At 43.1% G+C, this 24,088-nt stretch overlaps 1 protein-coding gene and 1 pseudogene across 1 annotated transcript in view; one reads left to right on the top strand and one right to left on the bottom strand.

Moving 5' to 3' along the window:
- Positions 1-24,088, bottom strand: part of Mettl16 (methyltransferase 16, N6-methyladenosine) — a 78,021-nt gene that overhangs the window by 35,731 nt on the left and 18,202 nt on the right. The window contains exons 3-4 of the mRNA XM_045159484.1: positions 16,694-16,893; positions 6,239-6,379 (exon numbers count right to left, since the gene is read on the bottom strand). Coding sequence (XP_045015419.1) covers positions 6,239-6,379; positions 16,694-16,893 — 341 coding nt within the window. The remainder of the gene's footprint in view (positions 1-6,238; positions 6,380-16,693; positions 16,894-24,088) is intronic.
- LOC105944714 lies at positions 3,296-3,949 on the top strand (annotated as a pseudogene).

Raw genomic sequence — 24,088 nt, 5'->3', positions numbered from 1 at the left:
CTCCAGATGCATATGCTACCATGTGCCTCTGGCTTACATGGAACCTGGAGAACCAAACCTGGGTCCTTAGACTTCACAGGCAAGTGCCTTAAATGCTAAGCCATCTCTCCAGCCCTAAATAAAATATGTTTTAAAAATAGAGAGGGCTAAGCCGGGCATGGTGGCGCATGCCTTTAAACCCAGCAGAGCTAGGAGGATCACTGTGAGTTCAAGGCCACCCCGAAAACGCTGATTGAATTCCAGGTCAGCCTGGGCCAGAATGAGACCCTATCTCAGGAAAAAAATAAATAAAAATAGAGGGCTGATTGGTTAAGATGCTTGCCTGCACAGCCTAAAGATCTGGGGTTGATTCCCCAGACTCTGTTGTACCCATATTCAATCTCTCTTCTCTTTCTGCTTGCAAATAAATTTAAAAGATTATTTTTGTTTTTTTTAAGTAGGAATTCAGTGTCAGGGTGGCCTCAAACTCAAGGCAATCCTCCTACCTCAATCTCCTAAATGCTGGGGCTAAAAACGTGCACCACCACAAACAACAAAATTTTTTTTCCCTTGGGTGGGGGGGAGGGGGAAGGGGCAGATTAACAAAAAAATTTTTTTTTACCCTTAAGTGTATAGAATACCACAGCAATAATAAAAAGACTTTTTCCTTACTCTTTCTCTTGAATACTTGCTCTAGGAAGTACAAACAACATATTATAAAGATGCTTGTGTTCCCCTGGAGATCTAAGTAGTAACTTAAGACTTCCTTCAGCTGCCATGCCAGTAAGTCATTTTGAAAGTAAATCACTGTCGTCATCAATCTTTCATCTGACAGCTATAGCCAGAAACTGGAATAGGGGCTAGAGAGATGGCTTAGCATTTAAAGCCTTGCCTGCAAAGCCAGAAGACCCAGGCTCAATTCCCCAGGAGCCACGTAAGCCAGATGCACAAGGTGGCCCATGCATCTGGAGTTTATTGCCAGTGGCTGGAGGTCCTGCTGCAGCCATTCATTCTTGCTCCCTCCCCCACCAATGCCGCCCCGCCAATAAATAAATTAAAATGAGGCCGAACATGGTGGTGCACCCCTTTAATCCCAGCACTCAGGAGGCAGAGGTAGGAGAATCGCCTTGAGTTCAAGGTCACCCTAAGACTATATACTGAATTCCAGGTCAGCCTGGGCTAGAGCAAGACCATACCTTAAAAAAGAGAGAGAGATGGCTCAGCCTGCAAAGCCTAAGGACCCTGGTTTGATTTTTCCAGTACCCACGTAAAGCTAGATGCACAAGATGGAACATGCATCTGAAATTTCTTTGCAGGGGCTAAAGGCCCCGGCACACCCATATTCATTCTCATATTCTCTGTCTCTCTATGTGTGTGTGTGTGATTCCTTCTTTCATGAATAATAAATGAATTATAATAAAATAAAAAGAATCACTTGGGACACAGGCGTGGTGGCTCAGGTCTTTAATCCCAGCACTCAGGAGGCACAGGTAGAAGGATCGCCATAAGTTAGAGGCCACCCTGAGAAAACATAGTGAATTCCAGGTCAGCCTGAGCTAGAGATACCTCGAGAAAAAAAAATCACTTGGGCTGGGGAGATGGCTCAGCAATTAAAGGCACTTTAAAGCAATTAAAGGCTTTAGTTGCTTGCACAACCTACCAGCCTGGGTTCAATTCAAAAATACCCATGTAAAGCTAGATGCACCAAGTGTTCCATGCACCTGGAGTTTATCTGCCCTAATGTGCTCATTCTCTATCTCCCCCCACCTATGTTGTAAATAAATAAGGAATTTTTTGTTTGTTTTGTTTTCGAAGGCATGGTCACCTCCTATCTATGCCTCCTGAGTGCTGGAATTAAAGGTATGTACCACCAACCTGGCATAAAGTGTTTTTTTTAAAGGAATTTTTAACTGGGTATAGTGGCACACACTTTATTCCCAGCACTCGGGAGGCAGAGGTAGGAGGATCATCGTGAGTTCAAGGCCACCCTGAGATTATTACATCATGAATTCCAGGTTAGCCTAAGCTAGTGAGAACCTACCTTGAAAAACCAAAAAAATAAAAGGACTTTAAAGAAATATATATTTATTAATTGGGAATGGGTATCCAGGACCTCCAGCCATTGCAAACATACTCCAGTCGCATGTACCATCTTGTGCATCTGACTCATGTGGATACTAGCAAATCAAACCTAGGTCCTTAGGGTTCACAGACAAGTGCTTTAGCCACTAAGCCATCTCTCCAGCCCTATAAAGTGTTTCACATACAATTTTATATTTTTTGTTATTGTTGTTTTGAAGTAGGGTTTTGCTCTACCCAAGGCTGACCTGGAATTCCTTGGGTAGTCTCAGGGCAGGCTTGATCTCATAGCTATCCTACCTTTGCTTCCCAAGTACTGGTATTAAAGGTATGCACCACCATGACCAGCTTAATTTATTTTTTTATTTAGATGTTTGCTATCTCTTTAGAAAAGAAATATGAGAGCTGGAGGGATGGCTTAGTGTTTAAAGGCATTTGCCTGCAAAGTCAAAGGACCTACGTTCAATTCTCCAGGACCCATATAAGCCAGATGCACTAGGGAGTGCATGTGCCTGGAGTTTGTTTGCAGCAGCTGAAAGTCCTAGAGCCCATTCTCTCTCTCTCTCAAATAAATAAATAAAATATTTTCTAAAAAAAGAAATATACTGAAAACCTACAAAAGAGGTAGTCATGAGCCCTAGGGGTATAACGTTTGCTTTCTGGATAAATGTATATACTATGCTCATCAAACTGCCCAGTACGCACTTCTCTTAATATTCATACCCATATATTAATGCTACTCTCACTTTTGGTAGAGATTCTTCTCTTTTCAGATGGCAGAGACCTTGGGACAACTCAGAAGCTATCATGGTGTTGGAAAGAATTGACTGGAGTGCTCAGTACTGCAATATCTCTATCACACCTTCCAAGGCTCAGGGTCTAATGTGGAAGAGGTGGCGGAAAGAATGTAAGAGGAAGGGTAGAACTCCTTACAACGTGCTCCCTCCAGACATAGAATGGCCTGGATATCTATGACCTCACAGTGCCTGACACTACCTACATAAGACCATCATAAGAGAAGGAAAGGATCATGACATCAGAATAAAAGAGAGAATGAGCTGGGTGTGGTGGCTCACACCTTTAATCCCAGCACTCAGGAGGCAGAGGTAGGAGGATTGCTATGAGTTCCAAGGCCACCCTGAGACAACCTAGTGAATTCCAGACCAGCCTATGCTACAGTGAGACCCTACCTCAAAAAGAACCAAAAATAAAATCCAGAACGAGAAATCTACGTCAAATGAAGTGGGCAGATGAGAACCGACCCACAAGTTGGTCCTTTGACCTCCACACAAATGAACCCACTCAAAAGTGCACACACAAATTTTTAAAAGAAAGTAGCAGCACACACAGCAGAGCACCAGTGATGACAGGGGCAGCAGAGTCACAGTAGCAGCAACAGCTGAGAAAACAGCAATGTTGCTTGGGCCTGAGGTTTCTGGGACAGTCAGTGAGCAGCACTTCCTTTTTGTCTGACATCTTAGCGAAGCCGCAGTGGTCCCACAGCTCTCCGAACTTCACCCTGCCACCCAAAGATGACAAGGAGAAGAAAGACACTAACACAGCTAAGAAAGACAAAGACCCAGTCAACAAGTCTGAGGGCAAGGCCAAAAAGAAGTGGTCCAAAGGCAAAGTTCAAGACAAGCTCAAGAACCTAATCCTATTTGACAAAGCTACTTAGGACAAACTCTGTAAGGGAGTTCCCAACTATAAGCTTATTAGCCCTGCTGTGGTCTCTGAGAGACTGCAGATCTGCAGTTCCCTGGCCAGGGCAGCCCTTCAGGAGCTCCTTAGTAAAGGACTTACCAAATTGGTTTCAAAGCACAGAGCTCAAATGATTCACGACAGAAATACCAAGAATGGAGATGCCCCTGATGCTGATGAAGATTTATGAACAGGATCAACTCAACTGACTGTATATTTGGAAAAATAAAATTTCATTAAGTCAAACAAACAAAAAAAAAAAAAAACAGAAAAGGAAGAAAGAAAGAAAAGAAAACAGCAAGACAGCCAGCTGCTTGGTAGCTGAAGAAAGAGGACAACAGGCAGACTTGAGGCTGAAAAAGGAAACCTCCAAACAAGCACTCAAGAATCCTAACTTTTGGGCTGGAGAGATGGCTTAGCAGTTAAGCGCTTGTCTGTGAAGCCTAAGGACCTCGGTGTGAGGCTCAATTCCCCAGTACCCATGTAAGCCAGATTCACAAGAGGGTGCATGCATCTGGAGTTCGTTTGCAGTGGCTGGAAGCCCTGGTGTGCCCATTCTTTTTCTATCTACCTACCTCTTTCTTTGTCTGTCACTCTCAAATAAATAAATAAATCCTAACTTTTGGGCTGGAGAGATGACTTAACAGTTAAAGTGCTTGCCTGCAAAGCCAAAAGACCCAGGTTCAATTCCCCAGGACTCAATAAGCCAGATGCACAAGGTAGTCCAATTGTGTCTGGAGTTCATTTGCAGTGGCTAGAGACCTTGGAGCACCCATTTTCTCTCTGTATCTACCTCTTTCTCTCTCAAATAAATAAATAATTTTTCTAAAAAAAATTTTTTTTAATCCTAACTTTTGGGCTGGAGATGGCTTAGTGGTTAAGATGCTTGCCCACAAATCCTATGGACCCAGGTTCAATTCCCTAATATCCACAAAAGCCAGATGCACAAGGTGGGGCATGTGTATGTAGTTCATTTGCAGTGGCTAGAGGACCTGGTGTGCCCATTCCCTAACTACCTGTCTCTTTTTCTCACATAAATAAGTAAAATATTTAATTTTTTTAAAAAAGCTTGGCGTGGTGGCGCATGCCTTTAATTCCAGCACTTGGGAGGCAGAGGTAGGAGGATTGCTGAGAGTTTGAGTCTACCCTGAGACTACATAATGAATTCCAAATCAGCCTGGACTAGAGCAAGACCCTACTTTGAAAAAATAAATAAATAAATAGGGGGAGTTGAGCATATCTGAAGTAAAGGGGTATACAGGAAAACTATGGACCAGCCATTGTGAACTGCTCTATAAAATAAAGTCCATTAAAATCTACAAAACATGATGATGCACACCTTTAATTCTGTTGGACATAGGCAGGGCCCTGGGTTAAAAAAAAAAAAACCTAAGCTGTCTGACACAAAGGCCCCAAGCTATGGAGGGGCAGCAGCAGCCTGAACCACCACTCATATCTCAGGACAGATGGGCAGTGGAGTTCCTCCCCCCATGCTCAGGGGTTGCAGTGAGCCCGGATCCTCCCCCCATTCTTGGGGGTCACAGTGATCTGGGACAAAATCTGACCCCAAGAATGGCAGGCAGGAAGTCCACTCCCGTTCTAAGCACGGGATACCTGGACATTCAGATAAGATGTAGGCTTTGCCTATAACCTTGTGGCCTTTGGCCAGTAGCCTAGGAAACTCCTTATATAGTATCAGCCAGCACCTTTGCACAGCTCCTCCCCCTGCCATTGCTTAAATGCTGAAATGAATATCCCCATATGCTAATTAAGCATCAGCAAGCAACCTTGTACATCCAACCCCTTAGGACCCTTTTCCCACCCTCAACTGCTTATTATAAACCCATTTGCCTGACAATAAACCAAGAGCTGTTCACAGAAACTCTCCCGAGAGTGATTCTCGCAGCCTCACCACCAGGCTGCCTAGGTGCCTTCAGGGACCACAGCTGGCCCGTAGGGAGGACCCAGGAACCCACATAATTCCAGCACTTGGGAGACAGAGATAGGAAGATTTCCATGAGTTGGAGGCCACCCTGAGACTACGTAGTGAATTCCAGGTCAGCCTGAACTAGAGTGAAACCCTATTTCAAAAAAAACAAAAAGGAAAAAAAACAAAAAAAATCTATGAAACAAAAGCATTCAAGGGCATATTATATTCTTTGAGCTATTCTGGCACCAAAACATCAAGACCAGGCTGGGCGTGGCGGCGCACGCCTTTAATCCCAGCACTTGGGAGGCAGAGGCAGGAGGATTGCAGTGAGTTCAAGGCCACCCTGAGACTACATGGTGAATTCCAGGTCAGCCTGAGCTACAAGAGTGAGACCCTACCTTGGGGGGGAGGGGGAAGCCAATTATAATGTGCCCAATTTTTAAACATTATCAACGTCTGGTATATATATTTAAACAAAAGATAATGAGAAACTAAACTTGAAAGGTAATAAACAAAGCCTGAAGAGATATTATAGTCTGTGGAACTAACCTTTTATGAGATCAGATAAATTATTTTGCTCCACATTTTTCTTGGCATAATTGTAACACATATCATCCACTTCTGTTGCAAGAAAATACCAGCCATTTAGGGTTGCTCCAAGTAAGGGATAGATGCAGGACGCCCCAGTGCCTAGGAAAATGAAAATCCAGAACATATACTACACATGAGAAGGAAAGAATTAGGATAATGAAAACACTATTCTTCAGAAGTTTGGCTTTCAGCTTTAATCACAAACTAGGGTATTCTGTGGCTGCTGGGTTCCCTAGTTTTTTCATATATGTGAACATTATCAAGTAAGTACAGACAAGGATAAAAACCTTACTGCCTGGGCTGGAGATAGCTCAGCAGTTAAGGTGGTTGCCTGCAATGCCTAACAACCTAAGTTCGATTCCCCAATACCCATATAAAGCCAGATGCACAAAGTGGTGCATTTACCTGGAGTTCATTTGCAGTGGCTATAGGCCCTAGCGTGCCCATTCATTCATTCACTGCCTCCCCCCTCACATTCTTCCTCTCTCTCCTTGAAAAGAAAAAAAAAAAACCTTACTGTCTGCTTTTATATGCTGCATATCAAATGAAGGACACATAACTGAAGACCTAGGAATATATAACTAATTAGCTAACAATAGTCAAAAAATTAAATTTGCCAGGTGTGGTGGCACACTCCTTTAATCTCAGCACTCAGGAGGCAGAGGTAGGAGGATCACTATGAATTCAAGGCCACCCTGAGACTCCATAGTGAATCCAGGTCAGCCAGGGCTAGAGAGACCCTACCTCGAAAAACCAAAACCAGGTTAAAGTTACGGGGCTGAAGAGATGGCTTAGCAGTTAAGGTATTTGCCTATGAAGCCCATGTTGCACTCTCCAGAGTCTACTAGGCAGCACAAGCATCTGTAGTTCGATTGAGAGGCTGAGGCCCTGGCACACCAGTTCTCTTTCTCAATTTTTTTTTTTTTTTAAATGTGGCCCAGCCTGGTGGTGCATGCCTTTAATCTCATCAATCAGGAAGCAAAGGTAGGAGGATCACCAAGAATCCCAGCCTGAGACTACACAGTAAATCCAGGTCTGCCGGGCTAGAGTGAGACCCTACCTCAGGAAAAAAAAAAAAAAAATTAAATTTATGGCCAGGCGTGGTGGTACACACCTTTAATCCAAGTACTCAAGAAGCTGAGAAAGGAAGATCATAAAAGTTGGAGGCCAGCCTGGGACTGCAGAGTGAATGCCAAGTCAGCCTGTGGTAGAGTGAGACTATACATGGAAAAAAAAAACAATAAATAAATAAATATTTTAAATGCTTATAAAATTTTGATCAATTGTTGTTATGGAGGAAGGGTCTCGCTATAATCCAGATGGACCTGGAACTCACTCTATAGTCCCAGGCTGGCCTGGAACTCAGTGCAATCCTCCTACCTCTGCCTCTTGAGTGCTAAGATAAAAGTTGTACACAATACCCCGCTATAAAATGCTTATAAAATTTAAATTCAAGATGGAGAAATGGCTTAGAAGTTAAGGCGCTTGCATATAAAACCAAAGGACCTAGATTAGATTCCCCAGGAGCCATGTAAACCAGATGTACAAGGTAGCACTTGCATCTGGAGTTTGCTTGCAGTGGCTGAAGAACCTGGCACACCCATTCTCTGTCTGAAATAAATAAATGAATAAATAATATTGAAATTGTAATTACTTACTACAATGCTATTTGTTAAAACATTATAGTAGTATCTTTTTTTTTTCCCAAAGTAAGCTCTCACTCTCGTGCAAGCTGGCCTCAAACTCAAAGCAATCCTCCTACCTCAGCCTCCCAAATGCTGGGACTACAGGTATGAGTCATCATGCACAGCTCAGTAGTAGGCCTCTAGCTGCTGCAGACAAACTCCAGATGCATGTGCCTGGGGAATAAAACCTGGGTCCTGGGCTAGAGATGGCTTAGTAATTAAGGCACTTGCCTACAAAACCAAAGGACCCAAGTTTCATTCCCCAGGACCCACATGAGCCAAATGCACAAGGTGGCACACACATCTGGAATTCATTTACAGTAGCTGGATGCCCTGGCGTGCCCCCCCCCCAAATAAATAAGTATTTAAAAACAAAAATGGGCGTGGTGGCGCACGCCTTTAACCCCAGCAATTGGGAGGCAGAGGTAGGAGGATTGTAGTGAGTTTGAGGCCACCCTAAGACTACATAATGAATTTCAGGTCAGCCTGGGCTACAGTGAAACCCTATCTTGAGAAACCAAAACACCTGGGTACTTTGGCAATGCAGTTGACTTAACCACTAAGGCATCTTTCCAGCCCTCAGCAGTACTTTTTTTTTCTTTTTCTTTCTTTGTTTATTTTTTTGTTTTTATTTTGTTTCATTCTAGTAGAACCATTTTTAAAAATTATTTTTCATTTATTTACAAGCAGAGAGAGACAGAAAGACTGAATAGGCATGCCAGGGCCTCCAGCTATGGCAAACAGACTCCAGAAGTATGCACCACTTTGTGTATCTGGCTATACAACAGTACTGGGGAATCGAGCCTGGTCATTAAGCTTTACAGGCAGGCACCTTAAGTGCTGAGCCCAATAGTACCTTTCTAAAAATAAATTATCTGGCCCTGGAGTGATGGTTCAGTGGTTAAAGATTAGTACTTGCAAAGTGTGATGTGATGGCCTATGGGTGATTCCCCATTACCCACATAAAGCCAGATACACAAAAAGGCACATGTGTATGGAGTTCCTTTGCAGTGACAGGAAGCCCTGACATGTATGCTCGCACATTATCTCTCTCCTCTCGTTTGTGAATATGAATAAATATATTTTAAAATTTACTTATGCATGTGAGTGTCTGTATAGGTGTGCCAGAATCATTTGCTACTGCTAATGAATGCCTGTCCAGCTTTATATGGGTAGCTGGGTAACTGAAACTAGACCAGCAGGCTTTGTACGCAAGCACCTTTAATTGCTAAACCATCTTCCCCAGACCCATACTAATCAAATCAATTAAGATGGACATAATAGTACATACCTGTAATTCCAACACTTGACTTGGAAAGCTGAGACAAGAGGATTGAGAATTTGAGGCCATCCTTGGCTACATCTACATAGTGAGACCCTTTATCTAAAGAAATGAAAAGGACTGGGGAGATGGCTTAGTGGTTAAGGAGCTTGCCTGCAAAGCCAAAGGACCCAGGTTAAATTACCCAGGACCCACATTAACCAGATGCACAAAGGGAGCACATGTCTGGTGATCGTTTGCAGTGGCTGGAAACCCTGGCACACCCATTCTCTCTCTCTCCCTCCCCCACCTGACTCTAATAAATAAAATTTTATATATATAGAAAAGAAAAAAGGGAAAAGACAGCAATCCAAAAAACAAAAAAACCTGCCAGAGGGATGGCTTAGCAGTTAAGGCACTTGCCTGCAAAGCCTAAGAACCTGGGCTCGAGTCTCCAGGTCCCATGTAAGCCAGACACACAAGGTGAGGCAAGAGCACAAGGTCATTACATATGTTCAAGGTGGTGAATTAAGTCTGGACTTCAATTGCAATGGCTGGAGGCCCTGGTTTGCCAAATCTCTCTCTCACACACACACAAAGAAATTACCACCCCCACCAAGAAAAAAAAGATCCACATATTTTTCTCTAAAACCAGGAGGAGAAAAAACATAATTTTTATGGCATTCCATGGCCCAATTTTGCATAATTTTGCAGAATGTCAGAATCACCACAGGTTCAAGGGACATATTCAGGATCCAATGCTCCAAGCAAGTAACACTGTGCAATAACTTAGGGTTTGGTCCTAAATCTGCATAGAGAACTACTAGCCCTGAACTGCTCTACAGCAAACACAAATAATTCCTTTGCTACCAGTGACTACTACCCTTGTCCAATTAGATCATGGTGAGTATATCTGAGAGGAGAAAAGCCAGGATTTCTCCTAAAAGGCCTACAGCATTCAGCCTAGACCAGCCATTTCAGAGCTGCTTTCCCCTGACCACATACTGGTTTTAGTCAAGCCCTGAGGATCTGGCAGGATGGCATAGTGTCTGGAGATGCTTCTAACACAGAGGAAGGAAGCCAGCTCATCTTACTGCTTCCACATGAGGTATTTATCCCAAAGGCTAGGAAAAGAAAACCCAGACCAGTGGCCACAACATTCACCCCTTCAACAGCCACAGTGATTGCTGTCCGAGTTTCCTGGTCCTGGTGCTGCTAAAAGAACACCTCCTTTGGGGATTTGTGAGTTGGGATGGGAAGAGGAATAAGGGTTTCTCAGGTTCCTCCAGAATCAACAACTGTTTAGTGCTGCTAGACATTCCAGTGAGCCAGTGCCATTTAGAATGAGAAAATTTAAGTAGTATTTTCAGCTTTGTAGGAAGAAAGAAAAATCCAAACCAGATCCCAGGCCCCTTTGAATCATATAACTGCTCTATCTTTATAATTCAATTTTACTTCAAAGAAAAATTTAAGAAGCTGGGAATGGTGGTGCACATCTTTTACTCCAGCACTGGGGAGGCAGAGGTAGGAGGATCACTGTGAGTATGGTCATGAACAACAACAACAACAAAAATTCAGTATGACGACTACTACATTAATTAGGTAATATAGTATCTTAAATTAATCAGTAGATTATACTAAATAGGTAAGAGTAGATAATGCTCAACACACAGACATCATGCAGGTGAAGTGAGGAGCTAAGCAACAAGGGCCTCCCTTTCACTCAGCATTTCTCTTCCTGATACTAGTAGAGATTTGCATGTAAATGGCCCCATAGCCTCAAGTTTGGTTTGGTTTTAAGATAAGGACTTGGTCTAGCAAAGGCTGACCTGGAATTCACTCATCACAGTTCTTTTTTTTTAATTTTTCTTTTCTTTTATTTATTTATTTATTAGAGACAGAGAGAGAAAGAAAGAGGGAGAGGAGGAGAGAGACTATGTAGTGAATTCCAGGTCAGCCTGGACTAGAGTGAAACCCTACCTTGAAAAAAAAGAATTGGGCTGGAGAAATGGCTTAGCAGTTAAAGCATTTGCCTGCTAAGCCAAAGGATCCCAGTTCAATTCTCCAGGACCCATGTAAGCCAGATGCACAAGGAGGTGGCATGCATCTGGAGTTTGTTTGCAGTGGCTACAGGACCAGGCGCAAATGCTCTTTCTCCTCCTCTGCCTTTCTCTCTCTCAACTAAATAACCAAAACAGTGTGTGTGTGTGTGTGTGTGTGTGTGTGTATTTAATTAAAACAGGGGCTGAAGAGATGACTAAGCAGTTAAGGTGCTTGCCTATGAAGCTAAAGGACCCAGGTTTGATTCTCCAGTACCCACATAAACCAGATGCACAAAGTGTCACATGCGTCTGGAGTTCATTTGCAGTGGCTGGAGACCCTAGCATGCCCATCCTCCCCCTCCCTCTCTCTCTCTCTCTCTGGAGTGCCCATCCATCCTCCCTCCCTCCCTCCTTCTCTCCCTCCTTCCCTCCCCCCCCCCTTGGATACTTAATAAAAAAAATTAAAACAAAAAGGAGCACTTACCTACAATGTAATAAATGCAGTTTGTAAAAGACCTTCCCCTACCCCACCCAAAGTTCCTCAAATCTGAAGACCAAGAAACTTACATTCTAATCTCCTCAAAAAGTTGAATGACATTTTAAGTAGGTAATAATTTCTAGTGATAAATAAAAGTTGAAAGTATGTAACAGAATTAGAGCAAACTGATGGAGTCAGGGGGAACAATTTATATAAAACCCTAATTAGAATGATTATGATTTCAGCAACTATTGTCCCTCATGAAGAGCTAAAGTCTATTAATCTCCTATATCCCCAAATGGTATTTTAGAGGAGTTGGGGCATACTTAAAATCAAATTAGCACCAAATAGACTGAGTTCTTCTCTTCTCTTCCTCCTATTTTCCCCCTCCCTCTTACAATTCTCCCTGCTTCCCTCTGTTCCCTTTGTTCTTTCTTTTCTTTTTGACAGGCTCTCACTACATAGACCAGGCCAGTCTTGAACTAATGGTACAGAATTGCCTGAAACTTACCATCTTCCTGCCTATATCCCTTAAGTAGTGGGATTATAAGCATCTACATCCACACTTGGCTTGTTGAGTTTGTTTAAGCTTACTAAAATCTATCAGCCAGTCTTCTGCAATGAATATAAAAAGGTGAGAGCTTCAGGTCAACTCCCTTGTGTTCTCATAGCATATAAAGTGCTCAGAATTTTGTTTTGTGTTGTTTTTTAAGGTAGGGTCTCACTCTAGCTTGGGCTGACCTGGAATAATTCACCATGTAGTCTCAGGGAGGCCTCAAACTCATGGCAATCCTTCTACCTCTGGGATTAAAGGCATGCACCACCATGCCCAGCTGCTCAAAATTTGGATGCTAAAAGAATAATGCAGGACAGGAGAGATATCTTAGCAGTTAAGGCATTTGCCTGCAAAGCCAAAGGGCCCATTGGTTCCACAGCCACATGAAGCCAGATACACAAAGTGGCGTATACATCTTGAGTACATATGCAGTGGCTAGAGGCCCTGGCACCCACATTCTTTTTCTTTCTCTCTCTCTCCTCTCAAATAAATAACAAAATTAAAAAAAAAAATAGTTCATTTTCCTAGCACCATTCAACAAATCAGGCTACAGATATAGCTCAGTTGGTGGAGTGCTTTCCTAGCATGAATGAAGTCTTGTGTTTGATCAACACCAAATAAACTTGGTGTGGTGGAGCATATGCCTGTATTTCAAGGTCATTCTTCACCACTACATGGTGAGTTCCAGGCTAGCCTGAGTTATGTAAGACAGTCTCATTCATAAATAAATAAATAGGGGAAAGGGGGACTAGGGAGATAGTTTAGTGGATAAAGCACTTGTGAACAGACTAGAGTTCAGATGTTCAGCACCCACATAAATTCCAGGTGGGTAGTCACAGCCTATCTGTAAAGCCAAGTGCTCAGAGGCAAGAGAAAGAAGTTCCCTGGGTCAAGCTTGGTAGCTAGACAGCGGACAACCTCTGGATTTAAGTGAGAGGCCTTGCCTCAATAAATTAAGAGAAGAGGGGCTGGGGAATTGGCTTAACAGTTAAATTAAGCTGCTTGATTAAAAGCCTGCTAGACCAGGTTTCAATTCCCCAACACCCACATATAGCCAGATGCAAAGTGGTACTTGAGCCTGAGATCCCAGTTTGCCTACAATTAAGAAACTCCAAAGCTCCAGACCAGACTCATCTGCAGCAAAAGACCTGGTGACACATGCCTTTAATCCCACCCAACATTTGGGAGGCTGAGGTAGGAAGAGCGCAGAGAGTTTGAGATCAGCCTGAGACTAATTCCAGGTCAGCCTCCTGGGCTAGAGCAAGACCCTACCTCAAAAAAAAAAAAAAAAAAAAAAACACCTCTATAATCCAGGTTCAATTCCCCCAGTACCCATGTAAAACGCATGCATCAGGAGTTTGTTTACAGTGGCTAGAGACCCTAATGTGCCCATTCTCTCTCCCTGAGATTACTACCACAAAAAAATAAAAATAAAAAAGAGAAAGGTCAGACAAGATGGCACATGCCTTCAATTCCAGCACTGGGGAAGCATTTTTCTATAATTTAATAACTAATTGCTACTGACTATACTGTATTCAGACACAAGGAGCCAGAACTACTTAATCTTTCCTATAGATTAGTAAAGGCCAAAGGATTAAAAGTTAACTGGGCATGGTGGTGTACAACTTTAATTGCCAACACTTAGGAAACAGAGGCAGGAGGATTATGTGAGTTCAAGGCTAGCTTGAGACCCCACCTTGAAAAAGCAAACCAAAACAGACAAAAAACAAACCACTGGCTATAACAAACCATTAAGAGACTATTCAAATCCCTCTCTAATGGTCCTCTTATACTTTAGTTTGTGTGTATTTTCTGAAGCAAGGTCTCAAATAGCCTAGGAGGCAGTCAACAATGTCCTTAAACTCCTTGTCTGGGATTACAGGCATACACCACCATGATTAGCTCCCTTATACATTCATATCACATGCCCTGGCTTTATGTCCTGTAGCTCTACTTACTTACTTCACCAAATGAATAAAACTGGACAGCCTTCTATTCAAGCCTGACCACAGCTAGCTCTGAAGACCAGACAGATCAGGTACATTCAGAGCTGTATGGTCATGAACAACAACAACAACAAAAATTCAGTATGACGACTACTACATTAATTAGGTAATATAGTATCTTAAATTAATCAGTAGATTATACTAAATAGGTAAGAGTAGATAATGCTCAACACACAGACATCATGCAGGTGAAGTGAGGAGCTAAGCAACAAGGGCCTCCCTTTCACTCAGCATTTCTCTTCCTGATACTAGTAGAGATTTGCATGTAAATGGCCCCATAGCCTCAAGTTTGGTTTGGTTTTAAGATAAGGACTTGGTCTAGCAAAGGCTGACCTGGAATTCACTCATCACAGTTCTTTTTTTTTAATTTTTCTTTTCTTTTATTTATTTATTTATTAGAGACAGAGAGAGAAAGAAAGAGGGAGAGGAAGAGAGAGAGGGAGAGAACTGGCACCTCCAGCCACTGAAAACAAACTCCAGATGCATGTGCCAGTTTGTGCATCTGGCTTACGTGGGACCTGGGGAATCGAACCTGGGTCCTTAGGCTTCACAGGCAAGTGACTTAACAGCTAAGCCATCTCTCCAGCCCTGACAAGAACGAGTTTCAAGTTCATGGGTGCAAACCTCATGCCAATGCAGCTCCTGGGTCCATTTCTGAAGGGCCTGTATATATGTAAGGATCGATGCTATCCTTGCTCTTCTTGCAAGCAGGTGGCACCACAGCAGACGGAAACCAGTTGATGAAACATACAAATCACAAGGGCCACAGCTTCCCCCACCCCAGTCTCTGTACTGCCAGAGCAGTTCATCTTGCTCAGACAAGATGGGTGCTGGTCAATAAATAACTTATCTTTAGATCCTGAAATGAAACTCAGGAAAGTGATGCATTGACACTCTTGAAGAAACCCAGAAAATGAGACTATTTGGGGTGAAAATAATTTTCTGCTACAAATCAATTTCTGTTTTCTATGTGTATATTGATACAGCAGGAGAAAATGCTCCTAGTTATTTCCTTTTATCTTGTCTGCCCTGTAGGTTTTTTTTTAAATTTATTTTATTTATATTTATTTATTTGATAGAGAAAGAGGGAGAGAGAGAATGGGCAGGCCAGGGCCTCCAGCCACTGCAAATGAACTCCAGACATGTGTACCCCTTGTGCATCTGGCTAACATGGGTCCTGGGGAATTGAACCTGAGTCCTTTGGCTTTGCAGTCAAACACCTTAACCGCTAAGCAATCCCTCCAGCCCTCATCACAGGATTTTTGTTGTTGTTATTGCTGTTGTTTTTGGTTTTTCCAGGTAGAGTTTTACTCTAGCCCCTGCTGGAGGTGTGTCACTGGGGATCAGATCTTGAGTCCAGCCCCAAGATGTGTGTTCAGTCAACTTGGCTGCTCTCTCTCTTATGTATGTATGATGAAGTCAGTCAGCTTCTTCTACCATAATTAAACTTCCCCTGAAATCTATTAGCCTGAAATAAACCTTTTCTTCCAATAAGGTGCTTCTAGTGCAGTATTTGTCCCAGCAAAGTGGAGGTAACTATATCAATACCCCCACAATATCTCCTCTGAAGAAAAGTCCAGGAAGAACAAACAAAAAATACTAGTTATCTGTGGCCAGCTTCTTTCACAAAACAAACACTCAATAGAGTTGCTTATAAGCAATTTAATCTTGCAAAAGTTATGAAATTTACTTTTACCCAAAAAAAGATCAAATTAAAACAAATGAAAAAAGCTGAGAGAGGGAGGGAATTATCATGGGATATATTTTATAATCATGGAAAATGTTAATAAAAATTAAAAAAAAAAAAAAAAGCTGAGAGCCGGGCGTGGTGACGCACACCTTTAATCCCAGCACTCGAGAGGCAGAGATAGGAGGATCACTGTGAGTTCGAGGCCACCCTGAGACTTCATAGTGAATTCCAGGTCAGCCTGGGCTAGATTGAGACCTTACCTTGAAAAATCCACCAAAAAAAAAAAAAAGCTTGGCATGCTGGAGCACACCTTTGATCCCAGCACTCGGGAGGCAAAGGTAGGAAGATCACCCTAAATTCAAGGCCACCCTAAGACTACATAGTGAATTCCAGGTCAGCCTGGGCTGGAGTGAAACCCTACCTCAAAAAAAGGTGGGGGGTGGAGGGTAGGTGGAGAAATGACTTAGAGGTTAAGGCACTTGCCTACAAAGCCAAAGGACCCAGGTTCAACTACCCAGTACCCACATAAGCCAGATGCAGAAGGGAGTGCACACATCTGGAGTTCGTTAGCAGTGGCTGGTGGCCCTGGCACACTCATTCTCTCTTTTTCTCTCTCTCCCCTACCTCCTATTTCTCACTCTCTCAAATAAATAAAATATTTAATAAATAAATATTTTTTTAAAAAAACTACATACCTATGTCAATTCCTCTTCGGAGAGTACTTTTGTCAGAATCCTGGTGACCGATCAGATCTTCCACCCAGTGAATATAGTTAAGTCTCAAGGGAACTGTGGGAATTAGTCTCTCCAGTGGAATATCAATACAAAGTCCAAAGTCTTCCTTTAAGAGAGTACAAGTCAGAGCTCTGACTGCTTCAGGGTCTTTAAAATTAAGACTGAAGGTACAAGAAAAAAAGGCATGATGATTAGCAAGATTTACTAGTTGTACAATCCCTATAGCCATCTGGCACTCCCCAAATGTCCAGTGCAATTTCTAAACAGCCATGAATAGTAATATTCAATATTCAGCACAGTGTTATACACACATGGGTGTTTAATACATTCACAACATATGAAAAGCAGCATTATTTTCCACTAGAAACACTGTTTATCCACAAATGATAACTAGAGATAAAAAATACCCACACCCTCCACAGTTTAGGGACCACTGCAAAACAGGTGGCTGAAAGAACGTAAGAGCCCGGGCTGGAAACATGGCTCAGTGGTTAAGGCACTCACCAGCAATGCCCAACAACCCCAATTCAATTTCCCAGTACTTACATGAAGCCAGATACACAAAGTGGTGCATGCATCTGGAGTTCGTTTGCAGTAGCTGGTGGCCCTGGCGCACCCATTCTCTCTCCTTGAAAATAATTTAAAGAGAGAGACAGAGCCAAGCAGCAGGCTTGGTGGCGCACGCCTTTAATCCAAACACTCAAGAGACAGAAGTAGGAGGATAGCAGAGAGTTCAAGGCCACCCTGAGATTACATAGGGAATTCCAAGTCAGCCTGAGCTAGAGTGAAAGCCTAGCTCCAGGGGCGGGGGAGGAAAGAAAGAAACCATGGGTTATGGCACATGCCTTTATTTTTTTTATTATTTTTTTTTATTTATTTATTTGAGAGCGACAGACACAGAGAGAAAGACAGATAGAGGAAGAGAGAGAGAATGGGTACGCCAGGGCTTCCAGCCTCTGCAAACGAACTCCAGATGCGTGCGCCCCCTTGTGCATCTGGCTAACATGGGAACTGGGGAACCGAGCCTCAAACCGGGGTCCTTAGGCTTCACAGGCAAGCGCTTAACCACTAAGCCATCTCTCCAGCCCGGCACATGCCTTTAATCCCAGCACTTAGGAGCCAAAAGTAGGAAGATCACCACTGTGAGTTATAGGGCAGCCTGGGACTACATAGTAAATTCCAGGCCAACCTAGGCTAGAGTGAAAAACTAAAAAATAAACAGATGGTAAGAGCCAAAGGAAAGGAAGGATTACTTTGCAATATTGCCTTCCAAACACAAAATGGCCACGGCACTCATGACCTCACAGTGGTTGGGATACCTACTCAAGACCTGATTAATAGGAAGGGGTTAAAATCACCAGTGGTGCAAGCCTTGAATCCCAGCACTCAGGAGGCAGAGGCAGGAGGAACACTCTCAATTCAAGGCCACCCTGAAACTACATAGTGAATTCCAGGTCAGCCTGGTCTACAGTGAGACCCTATTTAAAAAAAAAAAAAGACCAGGGACTAATTGGGAAGCGATTTGGGGGGTGGGGTCGGCAACTAGACAAGGGAGAACAAAACAGGATCACTGGAGGGAATTATGATCATGATACATCATATATACCTATGGAGACCCTCAGCCAAACCTAGGTGTATCTCTTCAACCAGCTTACCCTAAAGCATAATTGGATACTGCACAGCCTTATAGTGGCTCCTCTGCTCTGCCTTAACCATCCTCAGGACCTCCACCCCAGCCATTCCAACCACTAGGCAGCTTTATAATAACCAGAGCTTCTCCCAAGCCTTTAACCAAATGAAATAAAAATCTTGTGCAGCAACTCAAAAAAAAAGGAAGAGAGGAAAAATTATTCTCACTCTCAAAAAAGTAATTTTTTTTGAAAATCATACCAAGATCATAATCTATGTTAAGAATTCAGGATACTGGGGACTGGGGAAATGGCTTAGCAGTTATGACATTGGCCTGCAAAGCCTAAGGACCCAGATTCAATTTCCCAGGACACACATAAGCCAGATGCACAAGGGGGCACACGTGTCTGGAGTTCATATGTAGTGGCTGGAGGCCCTAGCGTGCCCATTCTTTCTCTATTTTTCTCTCATAAATAAATAAATAGAATATAGGTTTGTTTTTTTTTTTTTGGTTTTACAATGTAGGGTCTCGCTCTAGCTCAGGCTGACCTGGAATTTACTATGTAATCTCAGGGTGGCCACGAACTCACAGTGATCCTCCTACCTCTGCCTCCCAAGTGCTGGGATTAAAGGCGTGCGCCACCACACCCAGCACTAAAATATTTTTTAAAAAAGAATTCAGGATATTCATGACCTCACAGTAACTGAAGCTACTACACAAGATCTGAATAATAGGATAAAAATTGATGGCATCTAAACAGAAGAGAGGGGGCAAAAAGGAAATAAAAGAATAAAGAAACCAGGCGTGGTGGCACATACCTTTAATCACAGGGCTCAGGAGGCAGAGGTAGGAGGACTGCTGTGAGTTTTGAGGCCACCCTGAGACTACATAGTGAATTCCAGGTCAGCCTGGGCTAGAGCAAGACCCTACCTCGAAAAACCAAAATAAAAATAAAGATGGTTGGGCATGGTGATGCACGCCTTTAATCCCAGCACTCAGGAAGCAGAGGTAGGGGAATTGCCACCCCAATACTCACGTAAACCAAGATGTGCAAAGTGGTGCATGCAATTGGAGTTCGCATTCAGCAGCAGCAAAAGGCCCTGGCACATACATTTTCTACTTTCAAATAAACAAATATTAAAATAAGTACTTATATATGTGTGTAGATAGATAAAGACAGACAGACAGACAGACAGACAGACAGACAGACAGACCGAACCTGGAGATGGTTCTATGCAGGCAAGAGCTCAGCAGGCCATACATGCCCATAACCCTGGACCTAGGAAGGACAGAGGGACGATTGCTGGGGCTTGGTCATGAACTAGTCTAACTGAAAGAGCAATTTCTGGGTTCAAAGACTCTGTCTCAAGGAAGTAAGGCAGAAGAATGACAGAGGACACCAGATGTCCTCCTCTGGCCTCCCCACATGTGTGCATAGGTTGTGTAACTCTGCACATACACATGCATACATCACACTAGACATGTAAAACCATACACACCAAAATAAATTTTACACACACACAGACACCATATATTCACACAAGTTTGAGGATGTACTCAGTAGTAAAACACTTGCCCAGTGTGCATGGAGGCCTTGGTTTGAGCCACAGAAGACTAAAAATGAAATATAAAAATAAAAAATAAGGGCTGGAGAGATGGCTTAGCGGTTAAGCACTTGCCTGTGAAGCCTAAGGACCCCAGTTCGAGGCTCGGTTCCCCAGGTCCCACGTTAGCCAGATGCACAAGGGGGCGCACGTGTCTGGAGTTCGTTTGCAGAGGCTGGAAGCCCTGGCGCGCCCATTCTCTCCCTCTCCCTCTATCTGTCTTTCTCTCTGTGTCTATCGCTCTCAAATAAATAAATAAATAGCTTTAAAAAATTCTAAAAAATAAATAAATAAATAAAAAATAAGGGGCTGGAGAGATGGCTTAGCGGTTAAATGCTTGCCTATGAAGCCTAAGTACCCCGGTTGAAGGCTCGATTCCCCAGGACCCATGTTAGCCAGATGCACAAGGGGGCGCATGTGTCTGGAGTTCGTTTGCAGTGGCTGGAGGCCTTGTGCGCCCGTTCTTCCTCCTTCCTTCCCTCCCTCCCTCCCTCCCTCCCTCCCTCCCTCCCTCTCTCTCTCTCTCTCTCTCTGCCTCTTTCTCTATCTGTTGCTCTTAAATAAATAAATAAAAAATAAAATATAAGAAAAAAATAAGGTATGGCCGGACATGAGAGCACACATCTTAAATTCCAGCACTAAGGAGGTAGAGGCAGGAGAATACTTACAAATTCAAATCCAACCTGGTCCAAACAATGAGTTCTAGGATAGCCAAGGTTACAGAGAGATCCTCCCCCCCAACCCCCCCTAAAAAAAATTAGGGCTAGAGAGATGGCTTAGCAGTTAAGGCACTAACCTGCAAAGCCTAAGGACACAGGGACAAAGGTTCTATTCCCCAGTACCCACATAAACCAGATACACAAGGTGGCACATATGTCTGGAGTTAGTCTGCAGTGGCTGGAGGTCCTAGTGCAATCATTCTATTTGCCTCTTTCTCTGTGTCCCTCTCTCAAATAAAAAAATACAATATTTTTTTTACAATTAACAAGGCGCAGAGGAGATGGCCAGCTTGGAATCATTCCCCAGCCAATCACATAAAGCTGAACCCCAAAACCAGTACAAATGTCTGGCTTGTGTCTGCATTAACAAGAGTTTCTGGAATGCGCGCGTGTGTGTGTGTGCGCGCGCACACACACACACACACACACACAAACCCCTCTCTAATAAATAAAAATTTTATTTAAAAAAATGATGGTGCTGGGCATGGTGGCGCACGCCTTTAATCCCAGCACTTGGGAGGCAGAGGCAGGAGGATCACTGTGAGTTCAAGGACACCCTGAGACTACATAGTGAATTGCAGGTCAGCCTGGGCTAGAGTGAGACCCTACCTCAAAAAAACGGAAAAAAAAAAAAAAGATGACAGGCATGGTGGTGCACACCTTTAATCCTAGCACTCCGGAGGCAGAGGTACAAGGGATCACCATGAGTTTGAGGTCACCTTGAGAATACATAATGAATTCCAGGTCAGCCTGGACTAGAGTGAGATCCTACTTTGAAAAAATTTATTTAGGGTAGGAAAGATGGCTTAGTAGTTATGGTGCTTGCCTGCAAAGCTTAAGGACCCATGTTTGATCTCTCTCCAGATCCCATGTAAGCCAGACACACAAGGTGATACAAGTGCAAGTTCGCACATGCACACAAGATGGCATACGTATCTGGAATTTGATTGCAGTGACTGGAGGCCCTGGCATGTCAATTTTCTCCCTGTCTTTCATGCATGCACTCTCTCACACACAAAAAAATTTAAAAAAAAAAAAAAAGTATTTAGGGGCTAGCCAGGCACAGTAGCACATGCCTTTAATTCCAGGAAGGCTGAGGTAGAAGGATCACCAAGAGTTCAAGTCCACCCTGAGACTACATAGTGAATTCTAGGTCAGTCTGGGCTAGAGTGAGACCCTACCTTGAAAAAACAAAAAAAGGTGGGGCTGGGGGTGGCTAAAGAGATGGTTTAGTGGTTAAAGTGCTTGCCTGCAAAGCCAAAGGAACCAGGTTCAATTCCCCATGACCCACATAAGCCAGATGCACAAGGTGGCACAAGTGTCTGGAGTTCATTTGCAGTGGCTAGAGGCCCTGGCGTGCCCATTCTTCCCTCCTCCACCCAACCCCTCCCTCTCTCCCCCTCTCCCTCCCTCTCTCTCTCTCTCTCTCTCTCTCTCTCTCTCTCTCCCCCCTCTCTCTCCCCCTCACTCTCAAATAAATAAATTAATTAAAAGCAGATTGACTTGGCTAGTTACTTCCCTTTCTCTAGGAAGAAAGTTAAAACTTGTAGGTGAGATTAAAAAAGAAACACTAAAGGATGTCTCAGAAGCAGAGAAGTTGGTAGAACATTTGTCTAACATAGACAAAAACCTGGGTTCACTTCCCAGCCCTGAATAAACTAGACATGTTAACACGGGCCTATAACCGTACAACTCAGGAGGCAGGAGGATCATAAATTCAAGGTCACCCTCAGCTACATAGGGAATTTGAGGCCAACCTGGGACATACAATATCCTATCTCAAGAAATAAGCACACACTCACCATGATGAACTATAAGCACACATTTTATTAATGAGGAACTATAATCTGGGACATTCAAATCCTGAACACAGGCAAGATCTTTTTTATTTTCATTTCCAAGATCACAGAGGCCTGGGAACTAAAATTAGATCTCAGGTGGAAATTAGCAATTTATTCATTCCATCAGTCTTTGTTGTTTAACACATCCTACTGTCAACAGACTTCTGCCTCATTTCTCCAAAGTGATTCCTTCTCTGCTACAGATGAATACTGTATTACCATTACAGATGCACTATGATTGATCTAAAAAAATCATTCTCATACAGAAGCTGAACCTGATGTTTATCAACAAACACCAAAGTCTGTCATTCTCATGCAGCACTAAAAATGGTAGTCAGTTAGGAAGACATCCTTTCAATGCCAGTCTTTGGTTTAAAAAACAAACCAGCCAGACATGGTGGCCCACATCTTTAATCCCAGCACTTGGGAGGCAGAGGTAGGAGGATCACCATGAGTTCGAGGCCACCCTGAAACCACATAGTGAATTCCAGGTCAGCCTGGGCCAGAGTGAGACCCTACCTCAAAAACCAAAAAAACTTCCTTTAAAAACAAACCAATTTAGCTGGGTGTGGTGGCACACGCCTTTAATCCCAGCACTAAGAGGCAGAGGTAGGAGGATTGCTGTGAGTTCAAGGCCACAACGAGGCTCCATAACGAATTCCAGGTCAGCCTGGGCTAGAGTGAGACCCTACCTTGAAAAAAAAAAAAAATTTTAAGCCAGGCATGGTGGCCCACACCTTTAATCCCAGCACTGGGGAGACAGAGGTAGAAGGATCGCCATGAGTTTGAGACCACACAATGAATTCCAGCCAGGTCAGACTGAGCTAGAGTAAGACCCTACCTCGAAAAAAAAAAAAAAAAAAAGAAACACCAATTTAAGTGTCACAGTACCTTCACACTCAACTGACAGTATACACATAAAGTGCAGGCTGCTGCTATGGAGCTGGTTATTGCCAAAAAGCACAAACTACAATCTAATTACAATGGTATGATAGAATAACAAGGTAGTGACAGGCACAAGAAAGGAGGAGAAATACTATATCCACTATACTGAAGACCTCAACCATACCAGGCTAACCCCATATGAATATCTACTCTTAAGTTTCTATAATATGCTAATCACTGTATTTGCATTATCATTAAACTTTAATTGACAGGGACACATACATACTTTCACCCTTTTGGTGAAGAGGACCAATCTCTATAAAACTAAGACAATTATCGAAAACTTCATAGTTGCTAAGTGGCACCCTTTAAGACTAGTACTTAGGATAATTGGCTTAGAAGTACCTCCTCTTTTTTTTTTTTTTTTTTTTGAGGGAGGTTTCCAAGGTAGGGTCTCACTCTAGCTCAGGCAGACCTGAAATTCACTGTGTAGTCTCAGGGTGGCCTCAAATTCATGGCGATCCTCCTACCCCTGCTTCCCAAGTGCTGGGATTAAAGGCATGTGCCACCACACCAGGCCCTAAAATAAAATAAATCTTTTTTTAAAAAGTTAATTTTTTTTTGTTTTTGTTTGTTTTTCGAGGTAGGGTCTCACTCTGGTCCAGGCTGACCTGGAA

This window comes from Jaculus jaculus, chromosome 9, assembly GCF_020740685.1.
Source record: "Jaculus jaculus isolate mJacJac1 chromosome 9, mJacJac1.mat.Y.cur, whole genome shotgun sequence".
In the NCBI taxonomy this organism is placed as follows: Eukaryota; Metazoa; Chordata; class Mammalia; order Rodentia; family Dipodidae; genus Jaculus; species Jaculus jaculus.
The sequence above is the reverse complement of the archived record's forward strand: the minus strand, read 5'-3'. Positions and strand labels throughout refer to the sequence as shown.